The sequence below is a fragment of the Zootoca vivipara genome, chromosome 4 (genome assembly GCF_965207765.1).
Source record: "Zootoca vivipara chromosome 4, rZooViv2.hap1.1, whole genome shotgun sequence".
In the NCBI taxonomy this organism is placed as follows: domain Eukaryota; kingdom Metazoa; phylum Chordata; class Lepidosauria; order Squamata; family Lacertidae; genus Zootoca; species Zootoca vivipara.
The window spans coordinates 61814506-61834758 of record NC_142587.1 but is presented as its reverse complement, the minus strand read 5'-3'; the positions used below and the strand labels follow the sequence as shown (position 1 = coordinate 61834758).

General features: G+C 41.4%; 1 protein-coding gene across 4 annotated transcripts in view; it reads right to left on the bottom strand.

Moving 5' to 3' along the window:
* Positions 1-15068, bottom strand: part of CADM2 (cell adhesion molecule 2) — a 370367-nt gene extending 355299 nt beyond the window's left edge. For all 4 annotated transcript variants that reach the window (XM_088667995.1, XM_088667996.1, XM_035116024.3 and 1 more), the window contains exon 1: positions 14465-15068. In XM_088667995.1, coding sequence (XP_088524121.1) covers positions 14465-14525 — 61 coding nt within the window. In that variant the 5' untranslated portion in view covers positions 14526-15068. The remainder of the gene's footprint in view (positions 1-14464) is intronic.
* Positions 15069-20253: the final 5185 nt, after the last annotated feature.

Below are 20253 nucleotides of genomic sequence, written 5' to 3'. Positions count from 1 at the left end.
GTTGGACTAAAAATGAATCATGTTTCACTTTTTTCCAACAGCAATAGGGACAAATGCATGGAAAGGAGCTTTGACAGGACAGCGAGGAATGAGGCTGTTATGGCAATGAGAAGGGGCTTCAATCAAAGAAATCTATGTCTCTTGCCACATTCCTACATGAGGAAAGTAGACTGTAAACTATTGATCCTTAGCAGATCAAGATGGTGCCACAGAACATGAGCAGAAAGAACCAATTTACACCTGCAAATCCTTGTCTCTGCTATTTTCCATGATCCCAGTTGAAACAGTAACTGTTGTGTCTTGTTGTTAATAGACTATGTTTATTTTATTTTTAATGTTAATCAATCTTGGATTAATGAATATGGAAATTTAATTGATTAACAGTGCAATCTCATACATGTCTACTCAGAAGCCCTGTTGAGTTTAATGTGGCTGACTCCCAGGTAAATATGTACAGCACCATAGAACATTTCAGTGAAGTGACATCCCTAGTAATTATACAACTAAACATACCTAATTTCAAGGTGTATAATACACAGCCTTCTTTCCAACTTCAGCTGCATTCCACCTCACTATGCCAGCTGTTATTTACATGTAGTGCATGTAAAAGGCAGAAAGCTGAAAGAAAACTATTGTTAAAAGATAGCAATTACTTATGCCAAACAACAACAAAGACAGTGTAGCCAAAATTCTTTGTTGGAAGTGATGTTCAGAAATAAGCCTGAAGAATTCAGCTAAGATACAAAGATGAAAGAACAGCACCACCTAGTTCCCTACCTAAAAGTTTCCAAATATATTACAGTGACAGGCTTTTACTTCTGCAAGCTGGTTTCAAGAGCCTAGATATTATTGCTTGTTTTATGTCTAAACAATATACTGTAACATCCAATAGCAAGTTTGCCACTCTTTAGCAAATAGTGTATATTAAATAGATCCAGAAAATACTGTTAAAATGAAATGAGGCACAACATTTAGCTACAAATTCATCTTTGTGTGCACATAAGGCAGGGTTACTATATTTCCTTTTCTGTAAATTCAGCTTTCAATATGCATGTTTAAAAGGGGGGATGCTTCTTAAAAAAACTATACAGTACTGTATGTTATAAAACCAATACTTTCTCCAATGCAGACATTTTGAAAACAAGCAGAGGCAAAATAGCTCTTCAGAGCCTCACATATCTTCTAAGAATATTGAAAATATCCAAAGTATATAAAGAAGAACATGATTGTTTATAGGCAATGCATTTTTGAAATGTACTTAGGTATGCCTTTTGACTTAGAGCACACATTTGCACTATCATAATGTTGTGCCCTTAGAATTAAAACTTATTCCAGAGTGAAAGTATTCAGCTTGTACAAATTTTTGTGGAGTCGTCCCCTTATGCTCATATAGGTCCCAAATAAAACAATGTGTGTGCACCTATATATTTTCTTGTGAGAGGTGGACTGTGGCAAAGACATATGGATTCCTGAACCCTGTAGTATTTTGTACTCATACAGAGGATCTAGTACTGAAGTTGACAAACTTTTTAGGCAAATGGGAACATCTACTAACAGTAGCAAAATATCTGTCACAGGGATGTGACATTCTGGGGGGCAGTGTATGAAAGGCCTCGCCAGTGCAAGCAGCTCTCGTGGATTGTGGATCTTTGAGGGGATAATTATTGTTGTGGATTTAAAAATAAAAATAAAAAATGCTCCTGGCAGACTGGGAATATATCCTCACGCACCCAAGTTTAGAATGTAACTAAGCTTTAAAGAAAACTGTAACAAAATGACTTAATGAGAGAAACTAAATGTACATTAGGTAAGTCTGAGGCAATAAGAGGCAGTTGGTCCCTCTTAACTGACATTCTTAACTGAACACACACACTGAAGGGAGAGGCAGATTCTGGAGCAAAACGCACACACCAGATACCAAACACTCTACTATTCAAATTAGGCCCCAGTGTTTTCCTTACATTACTGAGACCTGTTTCATGTGCAATAGGAGTAGTAATGGACAAAATAGTGTCTGGAACTACTGTACTGGCAAACCCTGCAGTCTGTTCATTCATTCAAAAATGAATAATTCAGTTTTCACCCTCCATTGAACTCTCAATAGAGCACACAATAAGATTCCCCATCAAATATAAATCATTAGAATCCAAAACAGTAGACTCAAAATCATTCAAACAGCAATAATACCACCACAACAGAATAATTAGCTCTCTCTCTTCCGCTGATCACTGAAAGCCATTTTAAAACAGCAGGATTTTTAACTTAAATATAGGTCAGGGGGAAAAAACCATTTTAGTTTTCACAGAGCATATCAATGACATGGTGTTCCACAACTAAAGCAAAACTACATCTTACTGCCATTGTCTGGACAATCCAAATTGATGGTCCATGTGTATGTTTGTCCCTCAGCAGATTCAAGAATCCCCCTCCCGGGGGTGGAGGGAATAATGGAGGCAGCATAACAGACTATATCTTAGGCAGCCATTTACAGCACTTTCTCATATTCCCCCTAGAAAAGTATAGTTTCCATTAAATTGAGCAACTGTCCTATTAATTCCACTACTGCTTTTATTTCACAATAATTGCTTAGAACACACAACATTCTTCTCACTCACAAGGCTAAAGTTTATTTCCCCTTCAATGTTGCCTTAACAACTTCACAATTCACAGAAGCTGTTCCATTTTCCAGCAATATTTCGGTCACCGTTTTATTTTTTGTATTAGTTTGATAATTTCTCAGTTATACTACCAATATATAGTTGTTTTTATACCCATTAGTGCCATTACATACTGCTGCTAACTTTGAACATAAGAATATAAACTGTTGTTCCTTAAGCAGCAAATACAGAATGCCATGGAAGGCCTTTAGCCATATATATATATATATATATATATATATATATATATATATATATAGTGAAACCCAGCTGTAGTACCATTAAAAGTAATCTCACATTTATGTTGTTACTAGTAGGTATACATTTTTCTTGAGTCTAGTAAATATAACCAAAGTATGTGGTATTAAAAATGGCAAGATCAACATGGCTTTTATGACGGCTTTGAGATTTGTTTCATCGTAAAGAGGAAAACAAATTTGAACTATTATTACGCTACAGTAGTACAATAACTAGCAATACAACACACCACAAACATAAATGCATGATATGGTCATTTTCACCTGAAACCACAAAGTTCAATAGGATTTCACTTAAGTAGTACATTAAAAACAACAACCGCAAAAAGCTCTCAGGTGTTTCTATTAAGCTTTACAGTGAGCAGGTGCGGACAACTTGTGTTCCAAGAGCTCCGTCTAGTCCTAATTGCATGTGACCCTTTGAAAAATTTCAAAAGCTCTCTGCCTGTGATCAGTTTAGACCTCTGATAAGAGGCAGCTGAGCTGTCCCACTCTCAATGGGGGAAAGAGAGAAAAGTAGCACTCCCTCCTACTTCTTACTGTGGACACTGCTGCCTTTAGTCCCACTCACAGCCTCCCTTTTCAAGCTCACATATAATGAAGTAGACTGAAAGCACAAGGACCATTTCACCACTCCCCAAGGCCATCAGAGAATCCCAGGTATGAATCACTCATGGACCATGCTATTTCGAGCAAAGCAAGACCAGGCTAACATTAAATGAGTGAGGCTTGGGGTGCTCCAATGTGGGGAAGAGCAACTGCCCAACTTCCCCATAAAAGGGCCAGCTGCACTGAGGGAAAAGAGAGTGGTGATGATTCACTGAAATTTACAGGGATTAAGGCCAGGCTGACAGGCTTTAATCTCTTCTGCTCTTCGCTGTTGTTGCCACAGAGAGTCCCGGAATGTAGGATGCCCAGCTGCAACCAATCAAGACTCCCTGGCAGTCCTCTACATTCTGGATGATACTAATCCTTCCATTTAGTATAAGTGGGATCTGCAATAAAATTTTGCTGTGTATACTTCTGTCCTAGCATCCAAGCTCATGTTCAGGGTTCTAGCCAGACATTCCCTCTTGTCCCTGCTTTATTTTCCATTTTTCTTTTTCAACCGACACAACATTCCCTGGCTAGTGAACAGTTCCAGTTCTTATTTGTCTGGGTTCTTTCTTTGTTGGTGGTGGGGTGGATAATTTTTATTATTACTATTTATTATTATTATTTCTGTAAACTGTAGGATTCCCTTGAGCATGCTGATACCTTCCTCTTGTGTTTCAGTAGTCTTGTTTTGGTTACAATGCCATGAGCAGTCACCACCTCAATTTGTTATTAGAGGGAATGATTACCATTTGTAAAGTCGCCCCGGTTAGACTGACTTTACTCCCATAGCTTGTAATAACTGGATCACAATGGATATTACAATAGAAGAAAACTTATTGGTTAGACTTAACTGTCATAAAATAACAAAAAGCTTAATACCATGAACAAAAAGGGTTTTGGTGCAGCAGATGAATATTCAGATGAATTACATCTAATTCAGAAACTCATTTCTTATGTTCCCAACTAATTAGTCTGGTCTTTTCCTAGTTAGGAAATAATCACAGCAGTCTCTTGCCATATTGTGTGGCAGGAATAGAAACAGGTCCACTAACACACTGATAATCCAGCAGATGTAGGTCAGTTTGGTATTTTCCATTTGTTCAGATATTTATCCCTAAGCATCTACTGCAACTGACACTGCAAGGTAATTTGTCCTTAAAAATTCTCAGAGCTGTCAGACATTTTTAAGCTCTGGGACACAGAGCTTTGCTAAGTAGAAGTAGACTTCAGGCTCACAAAATGTTGTTTTATAAAACAATATATTCTTGGGATAAATCATGGCATGAAAGCACTTTGTCGATAGAAAGAACTATATTAAAATAGGATGGGGTAATTAAAAAAACATTAAAACTATTAATGAGTGGGGACATCAGATATACCACCTTTTTGTTTGAATTAGAAGTTATAGAAACTTTTCCATTGCCCAATATGCACAGTATATAAACTATTGCACTCTAATGTACTCAAGGATATTGGATATTTTGGTTTTCCATTTTGGAAAATAGGGGAAAATATAAAGGTTTAAAATGTAAAGGTTTAAAATACGAACTAGCCACATTAAGGAAATACTTATTATCTGCTCCTAGAAATTTTTTGTAGATCTTGGTGCTGTCATATAGTAACAGAATATACTATTTTTGGCATAATAACTTAGAAATATTCATTCCTATAATGTAATTAAATTATGGTAATAGTTCAGATAATCATTCATATATATATATATATATATATATATATATATATATATATATAATTATTCAATGTCATTCATTCATTGTACCCAACAAATATCTTACAGTGCATGTCTACTAAAAATAATTCCCATTGAATTCAATACAATCTACTAGATAAATATGTATAAGATAACAACCGTAGTAACTATAGACAAATGTATCATCTGTCCAGTGTGGTGTAGTGGTTAAGAGCGGTAGACTCGTAATCTGGGGAACCGGGTTCGTGTCTCCGCTCCTCCACATGCAGCTGCTGGGTGACCTTGGGCTAGCCACGCTTCTCTGAAGTCTCTCAGCCCCACCCACCTCACAGGGTGTCTGTTGTGGGGGAGGAGGGGAAAGGAGATTGTTAGCCACTTTGAGACTCCTTCAGGTAGTGATAAAGCGGGATATCAAATCCAAACTCTTCTTCTTCTTCTGTCTCAGTTGGGACCTGGGTGGCACCGTGGGTTAAACCACAGAGCCTAGGGCTTGCCGATAGGAAGGTCAGTGGTTCGAATCCCCACGACGGGGTGAGCTCCCGTTGCTCAGTCCCTGCTCCTGCCAACCTAGCAGTTCGAAAGCACATCAAAGTGCAAGTAGATGGTAGACGGCATTTCTGTGCACTGCTCTGGTTCGCCAGAAGCGGTTTAGTCATGCTGGTCACATGACCCGGAAGCTGTACATCGGCTCCCTCAGCCAGTAAAGCTAGATGAGCACCGCAACCCCAGAGTCATCCGTGACTGGACCTAACGGTCAAGGGTCCCTTTACCTTTACCATCTGTCTCAATTTAATTTATATCCTTGCTCTATTCCAGTAAATATATCATTGAAAATAATACCATAATTCAGGGTAATTTTCTAAATCCATGTTGGCAAGAACTCTAGCTTTATACTCTTGAACTTTCACTTTGGGTTTCATGTACTTCAAAAAAACTGAAGGTTTACATGAATTGAAAGAAGTTTCAACCCCTTTTACTTCCCTGTTTCTTGATTTCCTCTGCATGTATTTTCAAAGTCAGTTCCTTTCCCTTGATGCAGAAGACACAGAAATATGAGGCAAGTAAGCAGCAAAGGGATTTAGATGTTGCAAAAAGGTCTCCCTACCATGATATAGATCACACTTAGCAGATTCCGACTTTTGATCAAATACCTCAAGATTTTCTGTCGTATGTAATATTTTAAAATACTTTTATTTCAATATTAAATCCTAACATTTATTAGTAATCCAAAAACAGTAGCAATGCTATCATAACTAATATTGCTCTTTTAGATTCTTATAATATTCACAGCTATTATTTCAGAAGCAAGTCAAAACAATCTTCTTAGTTTAAGGTCAGGATTTTTTAACAAAAAAATTCTCAATAAACTTATTTGGTTTTCTTTCATCTGTGCACACACACACACAAATCTATTTCTCACCTATGTCCTAAAAATAGAAGTCTACAGAAGACCACTGAATATTGGTTTTTAAGCAACATGTGGACAGTTTAATGCATTAAATCAGGCTAAACTGAATTTAAGGAGACTCATTTATTTGATATTTTGATTTATAGGGTATTTTTTTTCTGCTCAAAGCTCCTTCCTCACCCTCAGAGTGGCTTAAAATCCAATGGCATATACACAGATGGCTTCCCAATGTCTCCTAGGAATTTTCTGGCCAATATGATAAGAGGTGTACTCAGCAGTTTCTGCTAACTAAAACATGTAGGTGGTTTGATATACTTTCTGTATGACTACAGAGATGGCTGAGGGCAGGACTACCATAGGGTGTGTTTCCAGTGCTCTCCTGTGAAACTTCCCTGAAGTTGTCAGATAATCTCAGGGGTTGTCTAGCAACCTTGGTCTTACAGCTCAAAAGTGCCTCTGAACGTTGGCTAGGTTTTCTAAAGTTGGATAAAGAGATCAGTTGAGGAAGCTTTTTGTATATATCGGCATAAACCTTTTCCATTCAGTTGCATACATATAAAAAGAAAGTAGCATGTACTGTAAAATATACTTGTCCCCTTACAGTTGATTCACAGCTCCTATTAATTTAGGCCAAGGGTGGAGAATCTTTGGTCTCTGGATGTTGCCCGAACTACAACTCTGGTCAGCCCCAGCAAACATAGCTAGGATGATGGGAGCTGTAGTTCCGCAACATCTGGAGGGCCAAAATTTCCTGATCCCTGATTAAGGCCAAAAATGCTTTTGTCCAATATCTCCATTCTGTAGTGACCAGAGAATCCCTGAAATATCATTTGGCTCAACAATGTTTTCCAAGGAAGAAGAAGGCACCAAACACAAATAGTACCTTCATTTTAACCTATGTAAATGTACTCTGCTCCGTCTCGAGTTCAAGTGCTGCTCATAGAGAAAGAGGTGACACTTAGAATGCGGACGAATAAGCAGAACTCAGTGTGTGTCATTCATGAACAAGAATAATACAGTACAAAGAATATATCGGTATACAGTGGTACCTCGGTTTATGAACACAATTGGTTCCGGAAGTCTGTAAGTCTGTTCATAAATGAACGTTCATAAACTGAAGTGAACTTTCCCATTGAAAGTAATGGAAAGTGGATTAATCTGTTCCAGACGGTCCGCGGAGTACTTAAACTGAAGCGTTCATAAACTGAAGCAAACTTTCCCATTGAAAGCAATGGAAAGTGGATTAATCCGTTCCAGACAGGTCCACGGAGTACTCAACCTGAAGCGTACTTAACCCGAAGCATGGGTGTAATTGGTTCTGGAAGTCTGTTCATAAACTGAAGGGTTCATAAACTGAAGCGAACTTTCCCATTGAAAGTAATGGAAAGTGAATTAATCCGTTCCAGATGGGTCCGTGGCGTTCGTAAACCGAAAATTCGTAAACCGAGGTGTTCATAAACCGAGGTTCCACTGTATGTACAAGAAGGAGTTTATTTGGGGGGTAATGCACTTGATAGTTTAATACTGTATAGGAATACCTCAGTGCTCTATATAATAGAGATATGGTCTTCTCCTTCAGCTCATCCCATGAAAACCAACCAAAAATTGACACTTCTGCCCCAGCCAAAATGATAACCAGCAAGTCTGCTCTTATCACGGCCAAGGCAGCATCTGCATGTCCTCAAAGGGATGCAACATTATAAAAACCTAACAATAAACCTATAATTGTTGCCTTCACTGGCTACAATCTCATTTACTAAAAGTCTTTCTGGATATTTCAGAGAGTTAATAGTCAAAGAGGCAGCAGTAGAATCAACTTCATTTCACACTTTACTTGCTTCAGGGAGGAAAGTAACAGCTAGCCTAGATTCTGACATTAGCTGAGACCAAATTTTCAACTTGCAAATAAAAATATAGAATAAGCATAGTGCCAAAGGTATGACCATAGTGCGGCACTACCTTTAGAAGTCAACATTGTAACCAGTAGCCCAGAAGTCCTTTGGGGATACATTTGCAAAGCCAGGAACTACCGTATGTTGTTCTTAATGTTCCCTTTTCAAAAAGATGTTATCATTGTAAATGAGGAAAACTCTAGGTTTATCATCAGGATAAACAATCTCTTCTAGCATGCCAACTAATCCTAAGAATCTATCCATCATATTATAGCAGTGGAATATAAAAAGGAGGTGGTCATAAGAACAAAAGTTAACATACAAGCAAGACACATTTCTCACATTTTTCTGACAAACAACTTCTGGATTTAATAATACCACAAATGTATTTAGAGTATAATTTTCACAGTGTTCAGCGTTAGTGATTCAGAACCTATTCTGTTGCATTTTCCATCAAAATGACAACATATTTAGGAACTTTTTATTCTGCAAAAACTTCAACAACATAAGTTGTGCTGCAGAATTCCAAGTCATCATTATACTATTCAAATCAATGTGATAATAAACACTTTTTCTTTTTTCTAAATTACTTGTTAAAATTTTCAAAAGGAGTGAGATTATTGCTGGGATGTTTTGTATTTGAGAGATGAAAAGCAACCCCAAACCCAGAGCTGTAGATGCAACAAAGAGTCACATTTCAACAAGGAGATGCCACTTTAGTGAACTGAATGGAACTTACTTTGGCCAATAAAATTACACCTGAGCTTAGGAAATGTCAGGGTTGAAAAAAAAGGGTAGGCAAAGCAGAAGTTCAAAAATATAAACTGCAAACACTATGAAAAGAAACAACAACAACAACAACAACAACAACTGAAGAAAAATACCAAAAAGAGACGTATTTAATGGCTAGTTATATTAGTTCTATAAATCTGTAATAGAAACTAAATTGCAAGTAGGTAGCCATGTTGGTCTGACGTAGTCGAAACAGAGACCAACTAAGTTTGTCATTGGTATGAGGTTTTGTGTGCATGCACACTTCTTCAGTGTTTTCACTTATGACATGAGAGTGTACTCTTGCTAATTTACATCACTGGTACTGCTGTAATGATTGTTCTCTGTACATATATTTTATTCTAATAAATATTCTTCAAGTTAATAATTGTTTGCACACTGCCTCAAATATATCCTTTTACTTGGAAGTACCCCTTGAAATCTGAGCTAACTTTCAAGTAAACATGCAATACTGTATAAGATGTTCCTTCCATTTTTTTCAATTTTTTTTACAAATCCAGAGTTGCTGCTTTAAATTTTCAAATACTTTAATTTTTCATTTATATTAAATGCATGCATTGGTTAACAGGAAAAACCTGTACATTCTCCATATATAGAATACAAAAAAGGATTTTGTTTGTTTGTTTATAGAATATAAAAACCAACAAATGTAACATATACAATTAATGCTAAAGGACAATTGATGTTATTTTATACCTTCTATTTAGAAAGGAACAAAATGGAATTCATGCGGAGAGGGGGATCTTTAGTTCATTAAAATATGCTGCCATATATTTGGCAAATTTTGTTTTACATGATGCACTTCATACAAACTAGAAACAGATCAAATAAGTTTAAATATTGCCTACTTCAAGATATTGTGAAGACCACAACACAGTTATTTTAAGGAACAATATTATGTATAGAGTACATTAAAGCCAACTCATTGTTCCTGCTTATTTTTAAGCAGAAGAAAAAATATGTTTCTGATTTTACAGACTCATCAGCAAGATGTTTTGAAAAGACATATCACGATCAACCTCAAACACGATTATTAGCTAGTCATCTACTGACAATCATTCAGTGAAAATTTTACTTCAATCACACATTTTCTCAAGGAACTGTAGGAATTGCTCTGAAATATTTACTCAGTGCCAGTGAAGTATTGAGTGTAACAGCTTCTGCATCTAATACAGTGCTATCCAGTTCTCACAAAAGCACAGCACATTAAAGCATTAGATGCCATTTGCATTATCACACAGCAGGGGGCTACAGCAGCTACAATTCTAGCACTTCTATACACACAAAGTACAGTAAAATATATTTACTGCTGCAATTTCATAGTATATATTATGCAATACACAGCTTATGGAAGTATGCTACCAGTACTTACCTAATGACTGGTTTTAGTTTATGCAAGTGAGCTTATGGTTGATTTTATAGAGTTGGCAAAATATCTAGCAATTCCAAAGATTTTGCTTTGCAAATTTATAAAACCAAAATAGTATATGCTAAGCTTAAGTGTCATCATGGGGGAAATAAAACTGTAGAATGGTTAGGTTGAGATATGTGGGTGGGGCTACACTCACATAATCATGAATATTCACTGCAATTATGGGGGAAGAAACTATCTACACATTCATATTAAAATCTAGGAAAGAAAGCTTCCTCCAGCTTCACTAACAAAAACCATACTGTCATATATATTTTTGTCCACACCAATATCATTAACTGATGTGATGAAGTTATTTAAATACCTATTTTATACTTTCTACAACTGCTACCTGTCACTTAAAAGGCTTTCCAGAAGACTTTCCAGAAGCTGAGCATCCATTATCTCCTCGTAGTGTTGACTGTCATAACCTCATGGTTAAGACAGGTGGTTCTAATAAAGCCAGATTTCCACATTAACCACCTTGATTATGCAGCTCCAAATCAAAATCAAGATTACACCAGTACACTACACATTTCTAAAAGTAGAATAATAATAATAATAATAATAATAATAATAATCATAATAATAATACAGATTTACATTTCAAAAGATTTGGATTTCAGAGGGGGGGGTGAACTGTTTTAGTAGGCATCTACTAGCAAAATTAGATTTTGGGGGGATTTGAGTTTCACTCTTTATGTAGAAAACACATCCTCCAGAACAGCTACTACAGTGGGGTGGGATAACGCATGAAGGAAAGGCCAATGGAACTTTCAACTGATAAAATGGAAAGTTTAGAAAGCAAATTAATCTGGCAGAATTAGCTATATTTTCTATACAAGAGTAATAGTGTCCACAGTACATTTGCCAAACCTGATGTTAATGCCAAACTAGTTGTGGGGGAGAGAGACTATGGGGTTATCAGCATAATAGGAAGTGTCTAAAAATGTACCTACTGGATGTACTATACTGTCCTTATCAACGTGCATTTATTTCCTGTGCCATCATTGTCTGATTCCAATCCTACAAAGGAGGGCTCAAAACAGGGCACACTACTCAGTCCCTTACATATGCAGAAATATTCAGTAGCATAAAGAGGAAGGCCAGGCAAAGGGTTTTTAAAAGTAGCCTTCTCAGCTACCTTTTGTAAGACTGAATGTTTGAGCTGCTGTTCTTCTTGCCAGCTGTTGCTGAAAATAAAAAAGGGAAGGTTTACCCCAAAATGAGAACACCCCACATTTTTTAAAATATAGGGAAAGTACCATGTAGGTGATGTAACAAGAAAAATGACATTCTCTATCCTATATGAAAAGGCCCAGCTTGGTTACCTTCATGCACACAACCAAAACTGTATGGCATTTTTCTGTTACCTGACACTGCCTGCAGTGGTGCAATCTTTTTCCTGGCACAACCACTGAACTGCTCTGTTATTATTATTATTTTTAAAAAGGACAAATCTAGGCAGAAAAATAAGATTTTACACTGACTGTTTATTATTAAACACATGATGCACTGAATGCAGTGGACAGCATCCTAAAAATATCAAGTTTTCCTTCAACAGTAGCAACCATAATCATACTGATAAGAAAAATCAATAAAGGGAGCTTCCCCCGTTTTGCAGCAAAGAGAATCAACAATTCACATGGAAATTTAACAGTAAGAGGCAACCCTCTACATGTGCCACCTGCCAGATTTCCCAATAAATAATCCCATACAGTAGCACCACAGCAGCTCCTTGTACTATGCCAGTCCCAGCAGCTCACACAGATCGGTAAGGAAAGCAAATAGCCAACCGTACAAAATCATTGCAGCCACCAAATGAAATCATTCCACCTCCTTTCAGCACTGCTTTTTTAAAAATCCTGCTTGCTCAGAAGATGAAGCAGGGGTTGCAGGTTTCAAAATACAACAGTCACAGACTCACTTAAAAGGTTACCTCTCCTTTCAGAGGTGGGGTGGGTAGGAAGAAAAAGCTTCCCCCGCCTGTTCTGAGACCTCATCTCATGCTACTGCAAGTGCACGGAGGCATGAAATACAATAAACTTTATAACACTGCTACTGAAGAAGACGGTGGGGGGAATGCCACAAGGTCATACTTGGCTCTTTCTGAATTCCCTATACACAGAACGATTGAGACAATTCTTTGCCCCCGGCCATCCTGATGGGGTGGGGAAGCCAACCATCCTGAGAAAAACATGGGGAAGTTGCTGGTGCTTGCTGACCTCATTTACAGCCTCCAAAAGCTGTCTAGATGATTCTTAAGACTCGGGAGTCCTTCATCCTGACACATTTGGGTATCTAGCGACCCCATCCTCCCCTGCCCGTGGGAAAGGGAAGGAGAAAGGGGGTAGCAATAGCATCTCTCCCCCCCCTCCAATACTCAAACACTGCAGCCATAAAGGCACACATACACACTCTCTCACTCACTCTCTCTCACACAGGCACGCACATCCATTACCCTCATTGCACATTCCAGCACCATGACCACATTCTCTTAACAGCATCAGGAACAACGGAATCTCTAGGCTGGCTCCCTAACACACATTGCCGATTTAATTTGATTTTCAAGGTGGTGGGTGGTGAGCGAGATGGTGATGGGAGCTGGAAATAAACCACCACCTACTTTACATCCACATATTTCCACAACCATCCATTTGCATAACGACAGTCGCTTGTACATCCCCCCCCTCTCCGCGCGCCACTACAATTGTTACATTTCACTTGTGAGGCATAGGATTAGAGCCATTGGTGCAGACATAAGGAACAAGGGGACAAATAAAATCCAGCCTCAAAGGGGACTGTGAGGATGCATTCCATATTGGAGGTTATGCCGAGGTGGGGTGCTGGGAGGGGGCCGAGAGAATAAAGGTTTAGGAGACCTAGCTCTGCACATCTTTAAGTCTCCAGTAAGCCACGCATGCACAGCCTTCTTCGAGCCTCCTCTTAACCAGCGCTCAGCTTTCAAGCATTTTACTCCCCCCCCCCCCATCACGGGATGGTGTTGCAGTGCCCACGTTGTTCCTCTCGCTGCATCGCCCCTCTCACTTTTATAGACATAGGCGATGGGGTGAAAAAAAGTGGCTGGAGGGAAAGGGTACGAGGAGTAAAAACCGAGGTGAAAGAGGGTGCTGCAAGACTCTCAGGGGACGGGAGGGAAGGACTTTCAGGGGCGGGCAGGGGAGGATTAATGTTTGTGCAGCACTTTAAGGATGGCAGGCTCTGTACAAGTGGCGGTGCTGGAGGCTAGGAGGTGCTGGTAGAAGAGGAGGAGGAGGAGAGAGAGCGAGAGCGCCGAAGGGTGATGGATAGACGAAAGACGGCGGGGGAGGGGGGCGCACGGGAGAGGAGGGATGGGAAGCCAGGAGGAAGCGAAGGGAAGAGATAAAGGGGGAAGGAAACCCAGGATTAGAGAACCCAGACGGCAGGGAAAGGAGCTTGCGGGCGGGCAGTGGATTGGGAAGGGGGGAGGGGGAGCCGAGAGATGCGAAGACAAATGAGGGGCAGGCTGGGGGCAAGTCTCCAGGGAGTGGGGGGGAGGGGGGAAGGAGGCGACAGGAGGAGGGAATGAGGTCGAGCGAGGAGTCTTTCCAAGCCGGCGAGGAAAGAGCACAGGGTGCCCCTCCGGCCCCACGACGACCCCACCTCAGCCTTGGCACGCACGTCGCAGCCAGAAGTTGGGCGCGAGCGGGGGGCCGAGAGGCGGCGGCGGCAAAGTGGGCACGGGCGGGGGTGGTACCTTGTATGAGGATCCCGCAGAGGCTGTATAAGCGCAAGACGACGCTCGGTTTCAGCCGCATCCTGGGGGTTTCCCTCGGGCTGGTTGGGCGCGAGGCAGAGAATCCCGCAGCAGCTGCTGCTGCTGCTGCGACCGCTGTTCCCTCTTTCTTCTTCCTCTTCTTCCTCTTCTTCTCCTCTTCCTCCTCCTCCTCCTCTCGCCGGGCTCGTCCTCCCCCCAGCAGGAGCCGCCTCCGCCGCCGCCGCAGTGTCTCCCTCAGCCTTTCCAGCGGGGTGAAGAGGAGGACCAGGGTCGCGCGGGGGTGCAATGGGGGCGAGCGGCGGCGGCAGAAGCGGCGGCTGGCTTCGCCCTCTTCAGTTCGCCCCCCAAGCCCGTCCTTCCCTCGGTGGGGGGCACGCGGCTGCACACTTCCTCCCTCGCTCCTTCCTCGCCAGGAGTCGGCTGCTCCTTTCTGGAAACACCAGCGAAAGCTCCCTTCTTCGGCCGCCCCTTCTCCGGCCGGTCCGGGTGCTGAGGAGAGACGGGCGGGCAGCTGCGGCGCTCGCCTTCCTGCTGCTTCGCACGCTGCCACTCACCTCAGCTCGCAGGGAGACTGCTCCGCTACACCAGCCGCTTTCCCAGCTCTAGACACAAGGGCAATCTCAGCGCGCGCAGCTCCTCCTCCTCCCTCCCCCCGCCACAATGACCCCTCCTTTCTCCTACAGGACTCCGCCCCCTTCCCAGGCACGTTTCCCTCTCTCTGAATAGCCACGCCTCTAACTTGCCAGGCCACGCCCCCTCGCTGGGCTTTGGACCTACCCCCGGCACATTTTTTTATTTTTTGCACAGCCACGCTCTCGGGAGCGTCCTCCCCCTTTCACAGCCAGGGCCTGACAGGCAGTTGCGGCTCTCCAATAGGAGAGGGTCTATCCTGCGCTGCCAACCTGTCAGCGGACAGCACCGATGCAAGAGGAAAGCTGATGAGTGAGTTCTGGGGACGGCGGGGGGGGATGTCCGCGTGTGAAGGGGACTTATTGCTTTGCAGTGCCCGCCCTCTTTGTCTCAACTTTGGACTGGCATTTGCCTGAGCCTATGAGGAATGCAAGCGGGGTGTTTCCTTGCCAGCCAATGAGCGGTTTGGGGAAAAGAATAAAAAGGTGTGGGGAGGTGGAAAGAGGGAAGTCGCTGTCCAAAGGTAGTTCTGAAAGTGGCTGCTTCTCTCGACTTGCGAGCACCCGGCGGGCTGAAGACGGCGCCCGCTTGAAAGCAGCGGCGGCGGCAGCGGCGGCGAGAGCGTGTGTGCGAGAGAGCGCTTGGGAAAATGGGTCACAACTCAGGCAGCCAGAAGCGGCAGCAGCAGCCGATTCTTACAAGGATAATTCGCTATGTGCGTAGCTAAAGAGAGGGACGGCCAGAAGACTACAGGCACTGCTGATCGGCAGACGTGATCCAATCAGCTCTGGGGAGGTGCGGGGCGGGGCGGTGGATGACAGATTGCAAAACAAGTAAGAGGCACGTGTGGAAGAACCAGGGAGAGCAGAAATGCCAGAAGCGGACATGAACTGCGCAGGGACGGACCCCGGAACAAAGCACAGTACCTGCACTACGCCGATCCTCTGCCGCGCTGCTGATCCTTGCATCTCGCTTCTCACGCCCATGTAGGTAAAGGTATGAAGGCGTGGACTTGCTGCCAATTTAAAGTTACATTTCTGTGATGCTCTTGCTACTCCTCCGGAACTTCACTGTGGCGTCATAATTTGGATTTACACAGGCGTAAAGGATTTAAAGAGGTGGAGTTTGCTTTACTGGGAAAAATGGAGGACGCCCCCACCAACTTCAGGTTGGCCTCTGTCTGCTCCCACCTGCCTCCCTTCTGATTTACACGCAGCTCAGGAGGGGGCCCTGGATTTCAGCTCCTCCTTCGTCTCACGTTTGCTCTTGTATAACTCAGCAGGCCAGGGACAAAAGTAGGCCCCACGTGTCATGCTTTGTTGTTGCCTATTATTGAATCTGGCTCCAGCTACAGTTGGCTTCATTATCTTCTACCAGTATCACTGGGCACCACACCAGGCACCGTTGATTTAATAGAAATCCTTTCTGTATCCATTTTCTTTCTTTCTTCATTCTGCTTAATCAGAAGAATCTCTAAACACTGCATAAATTTATTAAATTTGTATTTTGGTGCTCAAGACAACTGGCAGTAAACTAAAAATAGCAACTCAAATGTAAAAATAGGTGCCTAATTCACCAATAAAATAAACATTCACCAACAAACACAAAAAAGCAACAACCATGGAATGTATTGTTCGTCCCTCAAGTGGATATATGAAGCCAATTGCACATATCATACTGACATTTAGGGAATGTCATAAAAGAATTGTTTTGGAGCTTAAACCTTATTCTCAATATTATTCTTTCTCGTGGTCATTGTTGTGAGATTTCTTGGGACACTGAAAACAGTATTGATACAGTTGTGTGAGGATCCTATTGTCTGCTACTGCACTTTCCTGCCATTTTAATGCTCAGAGATAAACATCAATGATATTGGAATCCCAGTATATCAGATAGGAATGGCTGTCCATAATGGAATGGCAGAGTGCAAATTAACATGATGTATCTGAAGTGGATGCAGAATAGTTTGACAGTAGAAACACAAGCAACACAATCTGCACAAGAGATCTGCACCTATAAGCACATTTTCATTGTCACTGTGGGTGCATGTCTGGATGCACCTTCCACATGCACAGTTTCAGGAAGATTTTGAGCACCACATGGCAGAACAGAGTCTCAAACAAAGATGCTCTCACCCAAGCCAACATCCCCAGCATGTTCACTCTCCTTTCTCAGTGATGTCTATGCTGGCTTGGTCATGCCCACAGAATGGAAGATGGCAAAATCCCCAAGGACATGCTCTGCCAGAAACAGTGCCTGGTGGCAGCCAAGTGCATCCATAGCTGTGACAAGAGTAGCAATGACCACTGGGAGGAGCACAGAGTGAAGGAATGCTGTAGTGCATCAGCAGCACAACTGGATGCCTTCGTCTGTCCCAGCTGCAACAAAACATGTCTCTCCTGAATCGGTTTCTACAGACCCAGCAGGCACTGTAACCTCCAACAGCTTGACCTCACCCAAAGGTGCACTCCTCCATTGTCTTGAGATAAATGGATGCCAACAATATTTGAGTAAAAACTAACATGAGAATCAGCACAAAGTTGTAACATATCTCAAGACATATGAACACAATAAATTATAGCAGGGGTTTTCAAGCTTTTGAGTCCACCCTTAACACTTCTCATTCCAATGCTCTTCCTGCAAACCCAATGTAAGGGGGATCTCTCTGTAAATAATACTCTGTCTATGCTGCTGACAAGAGAATTCCATTCTATCATATTAGAATCATCCATATATTTATTTGTTCTTATTTTAGTAATGGCACCTAGTATATCCTGTTCTACTTTTTCTATGCAGCTATATGGACAGAGGTCAAAGATGTTTAATAACATGGTGACTTTTCCACACCTACTGTTCAGCTTGAATAGCATCCTTTCCAGTCTTTGGTTCATCACTGTTCAGGTTGCTCCATACCGAACACATTTATTGCATGCAAATCTAGCAGTTCATTGACTGCTTTCTGGGAGTCTCAAAAATATACAACTCACTGTATCATTCTGCTCACAACATGAACCACTTTACTTTTTTTTTTTAATCCTATTGGATTCTCTGTGTAAGATGCAGTTTGGCTTGCTCATTATCTAGTTGCCTTCTGAATGGCATGCTTTGTTGATTTAAGTTCTACAACCACTTCTGGAGTTGGATTAATGTAGCTTTTTAAATAGACTTCATTCTTTGTCTCACTAGCATAATTTCATTTCAGTAAGCCTCAGGCCAGTAATTCTTGAAAGTCATTTTCTTGCTAAAGGTAGTTGTGGATCCTCACAGATGAGTCTTTTGAAAATGCCCATACATTCCCTGGCAGGCTTATTTTTAATATTCTCTGCTCAATAATCTCAGCATATTGTAGCTATATTGTAGCTTGATTTTTCATGGTCTAAGTCCTGATATGTGGCAGACTTCTTTTCTACCTTACTGAAATAGTGTAGCAATCAGCACTAAGTAGTAGGTGTGAAGTACATTGGACAGGTCATATCTTCTGTTAATTATTGATGTCTGTGTATGTATATTGGACATTGTCAAGTGTTTGCCTTCAAATAATCACCTGATAATACAAAACTCCTCCAGTGTGTACAATAAAGGTAAACCATTGTTATTGGCCTTGGCCTTGCCTAAACCATTCCACATTGGCCATGACTTTTGATTTTATTTAGTTCATGCATTAAGGGCCCCAAAGACTTTTGTTTTGATGAAACATTACTCTCCCCCTGCTTTCTCACATGCATGCACACAAACAATTAAAGTCATGCATTAAGTGCATCTTATAAAGTGCTTAATCAATAGGCTGTGAACCTGTCATACAGTAAAATCCATGTATAAAATCCATGGGCTTCACACAATAAAGCAACACCACTATCAGCCAGATGTCCCTAATTTCCATAGGCAGTATTTAAGAAGGCATTTTATGCTTTGTAATATAGATTCCCAGCTCTAGACTAAATGACTAGTTCACTAATAGCCACTTTCAACTGAAGAAAGGTAGAGCCAATAATTAGGAATATTTTCTTATTTTGGAAATGGTGAATTACAGCCATATATTCATTCATTTAGAATACTCATATCCCACTGTATATCCCTGAGAGGCTCTTAAAGCAGCTTACAAAAGAGTCTCAGAATAAAAGCTCCATATATGTGTATCATTGAGTACAACTAGAATGGGGCCACATTTTTAGCTAATTTTGGCTCTAATGTTGGTCTGTATCAGAAGAAGAACACAGGAGTGCCTCCTTGCACATAGTGGCTACATGTGATTGGAAAAACCTAACCTCCAGAGACAGTGTGTTCCACATCATGGATGCTACTGATGAAAAAGCTATATGGCTGATCCCTAAGATGTCATTTAATGCTGGGATGACCATCAGGTCCCTGGAGCAGAGCTCAAATGATGGGCTGGATAGTATGGAGAGGGTTGTTTCCTCAGGTAGCTGAATCCCAAACTGTTTAGTGCTTTCTAAGTCAAAACCAAAATCTTGAATTGGGTTCAGTGGCGAATAGGCAGAAAATGTGAGGTATCTGACATCTAATATAGGGCTCCTAAACATCTGTTTACCTGTATCTTCCATCTGTGACACTCCACTATTCATCTACTTTCTTCAGGAATATACACCCATTTACTTAAGTTTTTCATCCTTGTATTGAAGCTTTTTCTTTACTGCACACACATTCTCAGTAAAGGAACCAAAAGTAATGAGCACATCACATGCTCCCAAATATGAATATACAGTATTATGAATTAGAGACTCTCTAACACCAGTGCGGGTGGCGCTGTGGGTTAAACCACTGAGCCTAGGACTTGTCGATCAGAAGGTTGGCGGTTCGAATCCCCACCATAGGGTGAGCTCCTGTTGCTCGGTCCCTGCTTCTGCCAACCTAGCAGTTCGAAAGCACGTCTGGCGGGAAGGTAAATGGCATTGCCGAGTGCTGCTCTGGTTCGCCAGAAGCGGCTTTGTCATGCTGGCCACATGACCTGGAAGCTATACGTCGGCTCCCTCGGCCAATAATGCGAGATGAGCGCCGCAACCCCAGAGTTGGTCATGACTGGACCTAATGGTCAGGGGTCCCTTTACCTTTAACACCATCTGACATAGATTATCAGATAACAATTAATACACATGAAATATTATGTGCCAGATTTGAGT